Here is a 13,700-nt window from a genome sequence, read left to right as displayed (position 1 = left end):
TCGATGTCACTCATAGCCATGCCCACTTAGTCAGAAGACTCCCTCCCACCAAGCCATGCCCACAGAACCCGGTAGGAAAACTTCTTCAATTTCTATTCAGCCGGCATGTCCTTACCTTTCTCCTGCGGTTCCACCCACCCGCCCCATTCCCCAGAATCGGGGAATGCACCATTCCCTGACTCCGGCCTTGCCGCAGAGCCGCTGCCTACTTGCCCTTTGCCACGCAGCTCCGCCCACCCGCCCCATTCACCAGAGTCGGGGAATGCACCATTCCCTGATTCCTACTGCTCACCTTTCTCCCGCAGCTGGCTGTCAGGGAAGGCAAGCACCCGAAAGGTACCAGAGTCGCTCACTCTCCTTCTTGAATGAGCTGCTCTGGTCCATGCGCCAGCTGCACAAGCACACACCCAACCTGCCACTGAATTAAATAAATGGTGTGTGCTTGTGCAGCCAGTGCATGGACCAGAGCGGCTCATTCAAGAAGGAGAGTGAGCGACTCCGGTACCTTTCAGGTGCTTGCCTTCCCTTACAGCCAGCTGCGGGAGAAATCTGAGCAGTAGAAGTCGGGGAATGGTGCATTCCCCGACTCCGGGGAATGGGGCGGGTTGGTGGGCCGGTGGAGCCTCCAGCTGCCATTGCTACTGGTTCTCTGAACCACCGGCCATCATCACTACTGTTCTGTCCCCGTCCCACACACGCACCCAACCAGCCAGCCGAGGGTTAAATAAACTCTTCAAACACTCAACGTCAGTGATAAGGAACTTGGCAGCAACTCCATAGCTGCCTGCCAAGAACTTTTACTCTGATAACACAGACAAAAATACACACAGTTTGAATAGTCCAGTTTGTAATTAAATCCACAGCAAATAGGCGTTGTGTCCAAAGGTGCAAAGTGACTCGCCAGAGATTTAGCTTTGTCCGTCACAGAGTCCGAATGGCCACCACACTCCCTTTTATAGCCTGTGGGGTGTGGTCCAGTGACACAGCTTAATTTCTGGCATGCCTCCTTTTCTGCTGCGCACACTTGTCTCTCTGATGCTGGCGTGGGTCCAACCACAATGTTTCTTCGTCACTATCCAATGGCTCAGAAACACCTGGCTCCTGGCCAATCTCTTCTCCTTTGGGAGACACTTGAGGCATTGCCAGAGAGGAGGGTCCTGGAGAGGGAGGCCTGGCTGTCTCTTCTCCTTCATGTTCAGAGCCTTCTTCCTCCAATAAGATAGGCTCGGAGGACAGAACCACAACAGCTACCTACTCTCCCGAGCCAGTCTGAACCGGGAGCATTTCACCCCTGAATTAAGGTTATTTAAAATCAAAAGAAATAAACATACAAAAAATGTAAGACTAATTTAAGATAATTATCAAAGTGTAAAATAAATTATTTAATATTTTAAATTTTGATGAAAGTAGGGAAGGACAAGATAAAAAAATTAGTTAGTTATGTTAATATAATGCATCTGCAGAGGAGACAAGACTTCCCAGATTGGGGTGAGGGGGAGGGATACGACATAATCTATCTCCAGTCCTCAACATGGTCCTCTAAGGAGTTCCAAAAAGGCTCCACCCCCATTTGCACCACTCAGTGACCCTGATAACATGGATAAACCTCCAGGTGACTTTCATGACTCTCTGAAAGGATGCAAATGACCAGCTGTCTGCAAGGAGTATAAATCCTTCCATTCCCCACCATCCAGTCAGAGCTGAAGAAGCTTCTTGGATGAGAAGTGAAATGTCTTCAAAGAAAAACAAAACAGTCCAGTTACCTCTTGAAGAAAGCACCTTTGGGACATCACCTTACTACAAATCTACACTTCAACTGTAGTCTCAAATGATGATGAAATTGAACAAAATAAAAGAAAATAAAGGTGAGTAGACAGGCCTTCATTACAAGGGGTGGAACTTCCATTTCACTGGGGACAGAACTTTACCTCAAATTTTGGATATTATGGGTATCAAATAAAATACCATCTTTTGTTCCTTAAGCTTTAAGTTCTGATTCTGTAGATAGTTTCAGATCCCAATGATGGAGCATCACAATGGAGATGGTTGATGGACTAAGAGGCAATCCCACCCCCCACATATCCAGCTCCTTCCCTCCCTATTTTTTAACTATAATTCTATTTTAATTGTAGTTTCCATTTTAATTATTTTAGAAATATTTCTCTTTTAGGATTTTAATGGTATAAGTTTCCCAGATGGGTGGCAAATAAGCCAAATGAATGAATGAATAAATGAACGAACAAACGTTTGAAGCAAGTTTACCAGTCAGTGCATGGGATCCTCTTCAGTCCATTTAAAAAGAAAGAACATCACATCTTTCCAACGTTGTAAAAACTTTATTTTTTTGCAATCTTTTGTAATATACAGCAAAGATGTGATTTTAGAGTTGTGGTTGGAAAACTTTATAAATGCTTTGTGAAAGTGATTTAAAGCAGGGGTCACCAAACTTTCAGACCTCAGGGACCACTAAATTCATAATTTTAAATCATGCGGACCACTAATATGATCTGCCTAATGACTGATTGGGTGGGCATGGCTAGCTGGTCATGTGACTCGGTGGGCATGGCCAACTTAATGTCACTCACGTTGAGGGGTGCCTAGCCGGCCTCTATTACCCTCCCCTCCCAGTCACTGCTCACCTGCCTGCCTGGGCTCCTTAGGGCCCTAACAGGAAGCAGTTGTTGGAGCTAAGCAGCCACTATAGGAAAGAGTTGGCAAAACGGCTGGCTCAGTTCAAATTGGATCTGGCCAAGAAGGAGGATCAAGAGAAGCACCTCACAGAGGACTACGAGCATAAGCTTTCCTAGCAGAGGGAAGACCTGCGGGAGTGCAAGGCCAGGTACTGGGGCCTGGAGGCTCAGCAGGTTGACATGGTCAGCCAGTTCCAGGCCATGATCCAGTCCCACTGGAACAAGGCCCTCCGGCTCTTTACCTCCAGTGGCACTTCCCTCCAGCCTTCACCCAAAGCCCTGCACCAGGAGACTGAAGCAGATCCCAAGTCCGAATTTCTGCCCCCCTCTGCCCCACACAAATGGACCCTGAAGGGGGAGACTCTCTGCAGCAACACAAGCGTTCATTACATGTATCCGGCCCAGGGGCCATAGTTTGAGGACCCCTGATTTAGTGCAATATAACAACCGCAAATAATTTTTCTGCGGACCACCAAAATTTTCTCATAGACCACCAATGGTCCACGGACCACCAGTTGGTGACTGCTGATTTAAAGACTATGAAGTTAATTACAAAGAATCTTTGGTATGGGAAAAATCTGTCTTTTTTTATATAAGAAGTTTTTTATTATTTTAAAACATAAACATAAAACACATCTTTTAAAAACAAAGCTCTTGATCCGGTCACAAATTCATACAAATCCCTAACAAATCTTATTTTTCAATTAATACAACTTAATATTTTACTCAGTTATTTCCCTCAAATCTATTATTTAACTATGCCATTATCCCCAAAAACCCGTTACTTAAATCTTAAATCTTAACCAATTATCATACCCTTTTTCTCTTTCATTTGCTTAGATGGATATATTTTTAAAGTATATATCAATTATTATAAACATTCATAAAATATTAAATTTTATAATCAAGATGTAACAACACAGGCAACCAACCCACTCACAGCAACAAAGCTGGCACCCCACACCTCCCCACCAGTATTTATAGAGAGACGGCAGCTCCGATCATGCTTTCGTCGCACAAGCACGAAGCCGAAGACACCAGCCTGAAGATGATGAGTGGGACCTCATCGAAACATCGCCAAGATAGTCTCAATCTTACACGGGAAAAGTCCCGAATACAACAAAACTTGCATACCTCTACCCATGAAAATCTACAAAAACAAATACACACACACACACACACACACACACACACACACATACACACACATATGAATATATATAAATTTGGGGCAAAATTCTCCAGTTTCCCACATTGTCCCATCTTCAAAGTTTGGAGCCACAACTTTGAGTTCTCCCTTTGAGCACCTCCTGTTGACTCATTCAGGGCTCAGATGCTTCTCTTCCTTGCAATTGTCCAAATTATAGTGATTTTGTTGTTTTTATGTTAGGACCCTAGAGACCTTTCTGCAAACTTTCAGAAATTTTACGCAAACATGTAAGAAATTGGTTTGCTATCAATACCAGTCTCAAAGCAACGTCTGGTGGGGTCTATATTATCAATACTACATGCATAAATGACTCTGGAGATGGAAAGGGAATCTGGAGCTGGAATTCAGGGCTGGCAGGTGCTGTGTTTATGTCTCTTGGATGGGCTCTGACTGGACCTGAAGATACTTTCCTGGAAGAGGTTTTGGTTTCTTCCCCCTCTTCATCTCATCCATTGTTAAAAACCAGGTGCCATTGAGAAGGCTCAAATCATGTTGCTACTGCTTCAACTTCTCCTGCTTCTGTGGCCAAGGGGAGCCTGTGAGATACGCAAAGCCAAATGCCTCCTGACTCTGGATCAGGGTGAAGTGCATCCAGACAATCACTACAAGTCAGGAGATTATTTCATTAGCGGCATAATCTCTGCAAGGGACACTAAGTTTGAACCATTAAGCTTTGAGCGAAGTCCTTCAATAAAGTTCCTTGAGTAAGTCCTGCACTGCATTAGAGCCACTCCATTTTCATTGAATGTCTACAGTTCCAGTTCTCCAAAAACACCAGGTGCTTTCTCTCCTTGATCTGCTCCTTTTGCTTAGTTACTTTCTAATTCTGTCTTCTGTTGCACACTGCAAGTGACGAAACTCATTTTGAGAAGTTAAATTTTAGAAACTCAATCACAATGTTTGCCCCATTCCATGTCCTTTCTGTCCTATGAGCAGAGCTAGAGTGTAGACACAGAGGAACAAAATGAACATCTGCCTTCCACCTCAACCCTCAGCTGAGCTGGACTCCGAGGAGGCCTGATCCAACCACAGAGAGCTGCTGTATTTTCTCTTTGCATCAAATGTGCGATAGCGCCATTCTTGTTTATCCACACCAAAATTTACTCCTAGTTTCCAAGCATCCCAATTAAGAACATAGTCATTCAGAGAGTTTGCAAATATCTCTGATTCTCATTCAAGAGTTCATGCCAGGGATCTAACAATGAAACATTTTAAAGAAATAAAAGCATCATCTCTATTATATGGGTTGGGTTGTTGGATATTATCTCTATTATATTTGTTTGTTTATTGGAATTCATAGACTCTGTGACTCTAGATAGCTTACAATTAAAAGAAAAACAAAGACAAAACAGGAAAAGACGAAAAACCAAACCAAACCCAGAAACAACAACAATAACAACAAATCCAACAAATGTCCATCCAATGTGGCTCAATTTTCACTCTGCCTCAGAGGTTGGCAGAATAATCTGGTCTTTACAAGCTTCTAAACATCATCCAGATTGAGCCATTCTCAGTAGGTTTGGTCCAACTCCACAAATATTTATCATATGAAAAATGTACAAGAAATGTAATAAATGTTTTTTTAATGTAATGAGTGGATGAAAAGTACAGTATTATCAGGAAAGAAAGTTGTATGTTATATTCATCTTTTTTTTTTTTGCATCTGCAGTCCATCATCCAATCATTATTGGAAATTTCTGCCCTTCCTTTTTGCCACTGAGGAGATCAACAAGAATGTCCACCTCTTGCCTAATATCACTCTGGGTTACAATATTTATCAAGTTTTCTTCAAGGTACAAATGACTTCAGATCCGTTGCTGGATCTGCTTTCGGACGGGGAGGCCAATGTTCCCAACTACAGATGTGGACGGCAGAGAAACACAGTGGCTGTTCTGGAAGGGGCCGAGTCTGGCATCTCCATCCAAATTTCAACCTTGTTGGGCACCTACAAAATCCCTCAGGTATGTCTTTCTTGGAGGAACTCTTAGAAGATCAATCGAAATAGAGCTGGAAGGGACTTTGGAAGTATTCTAGTTCAACTCCCTTCTCAAGCCACTCCTTCTCAAGCAGGAGACTCTATGCCATTTCAGATAAGTGGCTGTCCACTCTTTTCTTAAAAACCTCCAGTGATGAAGCACCCACCACTTCTGGAGGCAACTTCTGTTCCACTGGTTAATTGTCCTCACTGTTAGGAAGTTTCCCCTTAATTCCAAGTTGCTTCTCTCCTTGATTAGTTTCCATCCATTGTTTCTCGTCTTGCCTTCTGGTGCTTTGGTAAATAAATTGACCCCCTCTTCTTTGTTTATGTGCAATTTTGAATCAAACACCGTCTCCTTGCCTCCAGAATGCTCTGTGAATGCTCCAACACTGGAAGTTTTTGAGAAGAGATTGGACAACCATTTGGTTTCCTGCCTGAGCAGGGGCTTGCACTAGAAGACTCCAAGGTCCCTTCCAATTTTTTCCAACTTTTAATTTGACATTCTGTTAATCCTTTTCAGATCAGTTACAATTTGGCTTCCCGGATTCTGAGGGATAAAACTCAGTTTCCTTTCTTCTACCCGATGCTCCCTGCGGAAGGAATCCAGTACCCAGGGATGGTCCAGCTTCTCCTCTATTTCAAGTGGACCATGGTTGGTCTTATTGCTCCAGAAACTGACCAGGGGGAGAGGTTCATGAGGACAATGTCTTCTTTGATGTTAAGGAATGGCATTTGTGCAGTTATCTATCAAAGCTTTCCACTAAATCTGTATCGGCTAGTTTTAACCCTTAGCAAATATTACAAGTGGAGAGAAGTCAATGTCGCCGTTTATGGTTCAGAGATAATTTCCTTCCATTTTGGATTGTCGATTCTACAAACAATACTTCAACATTTTCAGGGACCTATTGTAGGGAAAGTCTGGATCACCACAGCACACTGGGACCTGAGTCTCGAGTTGATGTTTGCTAAAGTGTCCATTAAATACATTGGTGGGCTTTTTTCCTTCCTAATACAGAAAACCAAATGGGCGAATTATGATGCTTTTAGTCTCTTTGTTCACTCAGTATTAAACTTTTCAAAGAAAACCTTTATATGTTCCTCCACTAAGGATGACTTTTCGGTGAAAGTCTGGAGGCGGTGCAGACAGAAAGAAGAACTGGTGGCTCTGAGGGAAGAGGAGATGGATCGGATCCTGGCTATGGACAGTTATCTCACTTACAGCACCATCTGGGCTGTGGGCAGGGCCTTAAATTCAGCTCATATCTCCACATTCAAGAGATCTGTGAGGCACAGAGGCATAAAGGTAGAAGCTCCAAGACTGATGGCTTGGCAGGTATTTTGTTTCAATTAGGCATGTACAGTATCTTCTGCAAATGGGTATCAGTTTTGTAAGTGGATGCCTTGGTTACGTATTCGGAAAAATCAAATTATCCTGAAATATAATGAAACTCAGATCCAACTCAATTGCAGTCTATCTTTGCTTTCTTTTTCTTTTCCATTCCCCCGATCTGTGTTTTTGTAATAATTTCCTCTTTTTATTTTTTTAAAGAAAATACTATGATTTTTTCTTTCATTTGTATCTTATGATTTATGATGAATGTATTTTTATGATGACTATAATAATGACCTATCACTTATAGCTTTTATGTACACTGAGAGCTTATGCACCAAAGACAAATTCCTTGTGTGTCCAATCACACTTGGCCAATAAAGAATTCTATTCTATTCTATTCTATTCTATTCTATTCTATTCTATTCTATTCTATTCTATTCTATTCTATTCTATTCTATTCTATTCTATTCTATTCATTTGGGATAGGGAGAAAAAGGAGATTTTTAAAAACTTCCAACTTTTTTCAGTGCAATAGTATAAAAATAAGCTACAGACTCATCTATTTATTTTTACATGCTTAATATACCAGCCGTTTCTAAAATAACTGTCTTATCTAATCAGCAAATCCCAAAGTATAACTTTCTTTTTCTTTCTTGACCACAAAGTCCAGAAGTGGTTTCCAAGTAGAAAGAAAACTAGATGTTTTTTACATTACTAAAACAGTTAATCTGACCCATTTCTGCAAGATCCATTTGTTCTTCCATTGAGATGATTAATATATATTTCCATTTTTGTGCATAAAGAATTCTTACTGCAGTCAACATATACAATCACAAAGTTGCAAGGTGTTTTTTGTTTTTTTTTCAATTTCCTTGTCCAGAAGTCCTTAAAGAAAAGTCTTGGTTTCAGTTTTATATTCATGTTACAATCTTCTGTATTAAAATTTGAATCTGGCCGTTTTATCACAAGTCCACCAAAGAAGATAAAAACTTTCTCCCTTACAATTGTATTTCAAACGTACATTATTTTCCAAAGCACCTGAAGGCAGGAGAAGAAGCAATGGATGGAAACTTATCAAGGAGAGAAGCAACCTAGAACTAAAGAGAATTTTCCTGAAAACAACTAATCAGTGGAATGATTTGCCTCTAGACGTTGTAGATGCTCCATTGCTGGAGATTTTCAAGAAGAAGTTGGACAACCATTTGTCTGAAACTGTATAGGGTTTCTTGCTTGAGCAGAGAGTTCAACTAGAATACCTCTACAGTCCCTTCCAACTCAGTTTTATTCATACATTTGAAATTTCTATATACCTTGCACAATTTATCAGCTGTTAAATATAAAATATAAACCCCAATTGTTGGAAATGTGGACAAAAGCAAGGTACCTTCTTTCACACATGGTGGTTATGCTCCGAAAGAAAAAAAAATATTGGATGAAAATACATAGTATGTATCCATCTATGTATGAAAATACATAGTATGATGTATACTATGTATAATAGTATGTATAGTACTATTATAATAGTATAGTAGTATAATAGTATGCATAGGGAACAAAGCTGTTACAAAATCTGGTAGTCCTGCTAAAAATACTTTGAAACCTCCTTCCAGAGGGGAGCATCAGAAACAGACTATAAAGTGGGTATGTGGGGTCTATAACAATGTTTTGAGCTCTAAGCAAATAGCGCTTATAAGTAGTATCCTGAGGAACAGGGAGCAAGCTTCCTATAATCTTCTTGGCTGTCCTTACCACTCTCTGTATGGGCTTTCTATCTGAGGCACTGCTGCTACCAAACCAAACAGTGTTGCAGTTTGTTAAAGCACTCTCAATCATTCCTCTGTAAACAGTGGTCAGAACAGAGGGAGAAAGTTGTGCTCCCCTCATCCAACACTGGAAATGCAGATGCTGGTTTGCACAATTCACTAAGGATGACGTGTGGAGAGACCAGTTCAGACTGTTAATTATCTGCATCCCCAGATGCTTAGTATCTGATGATAAAAGCAACTGTTATTATTCTTATGTTTATTGATACTCTCCTAACCAAGTTTGAAACTGAAAATAAAATCTGGTTTATGAAAGAGGGAGAGAGAAATGTTCAGATACTCCCCAATATAGACCAAAAGGTTCCACTCCCAGTTTAGCTACGAAAGCTGGATTGCTGTCCTTGGGTCAGTCACTATCTCTCAGCCCAACTCACCTCACAGGGATGTTATTGTGGGGAAAGTAGGAAGAGGAAGGTGTGTTGCATAAATTTTCCACCTTGAATTATCTGTAAATGTAATAAAAGCAGGATACATACATACATACATACATACATACATACATACAAACAAACAAACACTTCCAATGTCCTTTCTAAACTTTTCTTTCCCTTTCCTTTCCAGCTTCACCCTTTCCTTCAAAGCCCTCAGTTTCACAATAATTCCATAGCTGGGATATATTTGGATGAGAAAGGAGATCTGACAGCTGACCTGGACATTTTGAACTGGATCATTTTTCCAAACAAATCTGTTAAGAGAATGAAAACTGGAAGTCTAGAAAAACAGACAACGCAGGATTTTAAAGTTACCATTGACCAGAGGAACGTTGGACAGGTAGAAATGCTGACACTCTGGGATTAATATTTATTTTATTCTACTAAATGTGGCAAAAACAGGATTACAATTTTGGGGAATGTGTGTGTTTTCTTTTGTTGCTTTTGAGTTTTTATGTCAGCCGATCAGGTTCTCAAGAGTCCAAATATCATCTTTATGAGATATTCAGTTGGTCTACATATTGATTCTTCTGGATGTACTTCCTTTCATTCCTCAGACCTTACCGACTTCGAGGTGTGTGGAAAGCTGTCATCCTGGATTCATGAAGGTGGTTTTGGAAGGGAAACCCATCTGTTGCTACCATTGTCTCCCTTGTCCAGAAGGAACCATCTCCACCATGGAAGGTGAGTGATAGCAGGAAAAAGAGGCACCCATTTGGGAAGACCACGGCCTCTGACTGGCTCATGAAAGCATGTTTTGAAAGGCATTTTTAAACTTGACTTTAAAAAAATAATTTCTTTTAATATGTATAATTTATAGGGAGTTAAAAGAAGTAGTCTGGTAATTTAAATAGGGAGCAGGATATCAAAAACAGCAGATCAATCAAGAATTGGAAGTAGAAGAGAAATGGCATTTCTCTTTCTTCATCTTATTTATTGGTGAACCTCTGGCCTTTTTTCTTGGTGTCTCTGCAGAAATGGAGAAATTTTGATGCTCTGCTTTGTTCTCCTCTCCTTTCCTCTCCCCTCCCCTCCCCTCTCCTCTCCCGTCCTCTGCAATAGATTTCTTAAACTTGCTAACTATTGCTGCATACTTCCTTTCTCCATACACTGTCAGGGTTCCAAGTAACACACTCAATGGAATCAAAACTCCCAGGCAGGAATGTTCCTCAAAGTATAGATTTATTAGGAATGTCATATTGGCACATCTGGGGAAACCCGACTCTAAATCCCCCTTGAGTTTCTCCCTAGTTAAAAGTAAATTTTTCCCCCTCCCATGCAGTCCATCACATGGTTCAATCAGGTCCAAGGGTCCCTTGGTCTCAGATCCCACCTCCTTGCACTTGGTGGGGAAGTCCGTGGTTCTCAGAGGAAAGAATTTAATTTGGCTACAATCCCCCAGCTATCTCTACCTCCCCTCTCCCATTCCCACAGCTCGACTCATCTCCGTTTTGGCAGTCCTGAAGGTGGAGAGGGAAAATGGCTCCAGGGCTGACACACACATTCTTCGACATAATCGTTAGTTTTATTCCAACTCTGCATGTGATGGAAGAATCTGCTTTATGGTAGATGTTAATCTTGCTCTTTTCAGATGCTGAAAAATGCATGAAATGTCCAGTGGGTCAGCATCCAAGCATCAACCGAGATGGATGTATACCTAAGGTTGAAACTTTCCTATCCTACCAAGAAATGTTGGGGATCATCCTAGCTTCTCTTGCCTTGTTCCTGGTTTTGGCAACAGGTTTCATCTTTGGAGTATTCATTAAATTTCAAGCAACTCCCATGGTCAAAGCCAGCAATCGTGATCTCTCCTGCATCCTCCTCATCTCCCTCCTGTTTTCATTCTTGACCTCATTCTTATTCATTGGCCAGCCAAGAGTAACCACTTGCCTTGTCCAGCAAACAGCAGTCAGCAACATTTTTACAGTTGCCATTTCTACTGTCTTGGCCAAAACTGTCATGGTGGTGTTAGCCTTCTTGGCCACAAAACCAGGGAATAAAGTGCAAAGATGGCTGGGGAAGAGCTTGGCCAACTCTATCATACTTTCTTGCTCTGGGGTCCAAGTTGTCATCTGCAGCATCTGGTTGGGCACCTCTCCCCCATTCCCAGAGTCGGACATGTACTCAGAGTCTTCTCAGGTCATCCTGCAATGTAATGAAGGCTCTGTTGCCATGTTCTACCTTGCTCTTGGCTACATGGGTTTCCTGTCTGTCATCTGCTTCACAATGGCCTTCCTGGCCAGGAATCTCCCGGGGGCCTTCAACGAAGCTAAACTGATCACCTTCAGCATGATGGTCTTCTGCAGTGTCTGGATATCCTTCGTACCCACCTACCTGAGTACCAAGGGGAAGTATATGGTAGCCGTGCAAGTCTTCTCCATGTTGGCTTCCAGTGCCAGCCTGTTGCTATTAATTTTTCTCCCCAAATGTTACATTATTTTCCTAAGACCAGATCTGAACACAAAAGAATGTATGATGTCAAAATAAAACAGAAAATTGAGTTCTGTGTATGTGTTTCCCAGAAATCATCATCCTCTTCATTTAATGACCCCATAATCCCTTGCGGGGTGGAGTCCAGGCAACTGAATGGAGCTAGCAGAGTGTTTACTGGCCGGATGCCCTTCCAGATGCCAATGTGGAGATTTGTTCAGCAGATCTATTCTCGTTGTGCCCAGAGAGAGAAACATCTGCCTCTATCTAGGATCGAACTCACAGCCTCTTGATTGTCAGCCAAGAACTCCACCTCTAGGCCACCGCACCACTCATTTGTTTCCCAGAAATCTCAGTTAATAAATGTACTAAATGGTGTTTGATACTTTAATCTTTTTTCAATTAAATTTTTTTAAAATGAGTCCTTTATGTGGTAGAAATGGACTCCCAGTCATAATAGATGTGTTTTCCCCCTTTCCTTTTGCTGTTCAGTGTATGGGAAAGCGTGTGGGTATGCATGGATGCTATGGTTGTGTGTGTGTGGATTTTCTAAAGATACATTTGAACCAGAGACCAGGAGAACTTTCTGTCGAAGCACATTTTTTTCTTATTGATATTCAGGGCAAAAGGATGGGCCTAAAGAAGAGAGGATTCCCTCCTTTTTATATTATGTAAATGTATGCATACAAGGGATTGAGAACAGAAGCAAGTGAAATGATTAGGCCTGGACAACAGCAAGTGTGTGATTGGGTACAGGACATCAAGAGCTAGTGAGGTCCACGAGGCAATTAGTTCATAAATAAATGCAGTAATGACTCCACATCCCCCAAAATCTTACTCTGCCTCTGATGAAGCTTCTTGGATGAGAAGCAAAATGTCTTAAAGAAAAATTTGAAAGTCCAGATGCCTTTGAAATAAAAGCACCTTTGGGACAACCATGACCTGGATGAATGAGAAGCTCCATGGACCTCTGCACATAGGGCCCTAAAAAACTCAGGAACCCCAGAGAAGAAATTACTAGATTGGTAAAGGACTATATGGTTTCATGCAGTGGTGAAATCCTACCGGTTTGCACCCGTTCGGGCTAACAGGTAGTAATAAAATCTACTGGTTCGGCGAACCGATAGTAGAAAAAAGCTACCAGTTGTTCCGAACTGGTATTTCTGACGATCAGCTGTGCCGAGCGATTTATATTTGCCTTCTAGTGAATCTACAGTAAATAGCACGGCACACCTCTTCCACCCTTGCTGTTCTATTTACCTTGTTAAGCATCCTTTTTCTGCGGAAAGCATGCATTTGGTGTGCACTGTGCATGTGTGTGCACACAGTGAACTGATGGAAAACTGCAGAGGATTTCACCACTGGTTTCATGCCTTTCACCTATATTTGACTCATTACAGTTTGCCTATTCGATGAAGCGCTCTATAGTTGATGCACTTTCCTGCATGTTTCATCTTAGCTTGGCGCACCTGGAGGAGAAGAATATTCATGTGAGACTGCCTCCTTCTTGATTTTAGTTTGGCATTCAACACAATAATTCCTCAGCAGTTAGTGAACAAAACGGGCCTATTAGGATTTAACACACCTTTGTGTAATTGGGTATTGGATTTTCTTATTGATAGGCTCCAGTGTGTGCGAGTTGGAAGAAAAGTGCAATCTGGCTGGGAATTTCTCCTCCATTTCCTGATTTTGACCTGCACTCCCAATCAGGAGTGATCATCCTTCAGTGCAATGAAGGCCATGTTTTATGTGGTTCTCTGCTACATGGGTTTCCTTGCTGCCATTTGCTTCACAGTGGCTTTCCT

At 41.6% G+C, this 13,700-nt stretch overlaps 1 protein-coding gene across 1 annotated transcript; it reads left to right on the top strand.

The window, feature by feature from the left end:
• The first annotated feature begins 5,699 nt into the window (after window positions 1-5,699).
• On the top strand, window positions 5,700-11,952 carry LOC139310378 (vomeronasal type-2 receptor 26-like). The gene is made up of 5 exons (XM_070934537.1): window positions 5,700-5,861; window positions 6,399-7,211; window positions 9,596-9,805; window positions 10,023-10,149; window positions 11,057-11,952. The coding sequence occupies exons 1-5, from the start codon at window positions 5,700-5,702 to the stop codon at window positions 11,950-11,952; spliced, it is 2,208 nt and encodes a 735-aa protein (XP_070790638.1).
• The last annotated feature ends 1,748 nt before the right edge of the window (window positions 11,953-13,700 follow it).

The sequence above is a fragment of the Pituophis catenifer genome, unplaced genomic scaffold, assembly GCF_029215685.1.
Source record: "Pituophis catenifer annectens isolate HBS135680 unplaced genomic scaffold, rPitCat1.0.hap2 SCAF_2, whole genome shotgun sequence".
Taxonomy (NCBI): domain Eukaryota; kingdom Metazoa; phylum Chordata; class Lepidosauria; order Squamata; family Colubridae; genus Pituophis; species Pituophis catenifer.
This window is presented reverse-complemented; position numbering and strand designations above follow the sequence as displayed.

Bases quoted from the DNA above. Each gene is read 5' to 3' on its own strand.
- LOC139310378 (XM_070934537.1), top strand. From the start codon at position 5,700: ATGACTTCAGATCCGTTGCTGGATCTGCTTTCGGACGGGGAGGCCAAT. The intron at 9,806-10,022 runs GTAGAAATGCTG...TTCATTCCTCAG, and splicing joins ACCAGAGGAACGTTGGACAG to ACCTTACCGACTTCGAGGTG. The intron at 10,150-11,056 runs GTGAGTGATAGC...TGCTCTTTTCAG, and splicing joins AACCATCTCCACCATGGAAG to ATGCTGAAAAATGCATGAAA.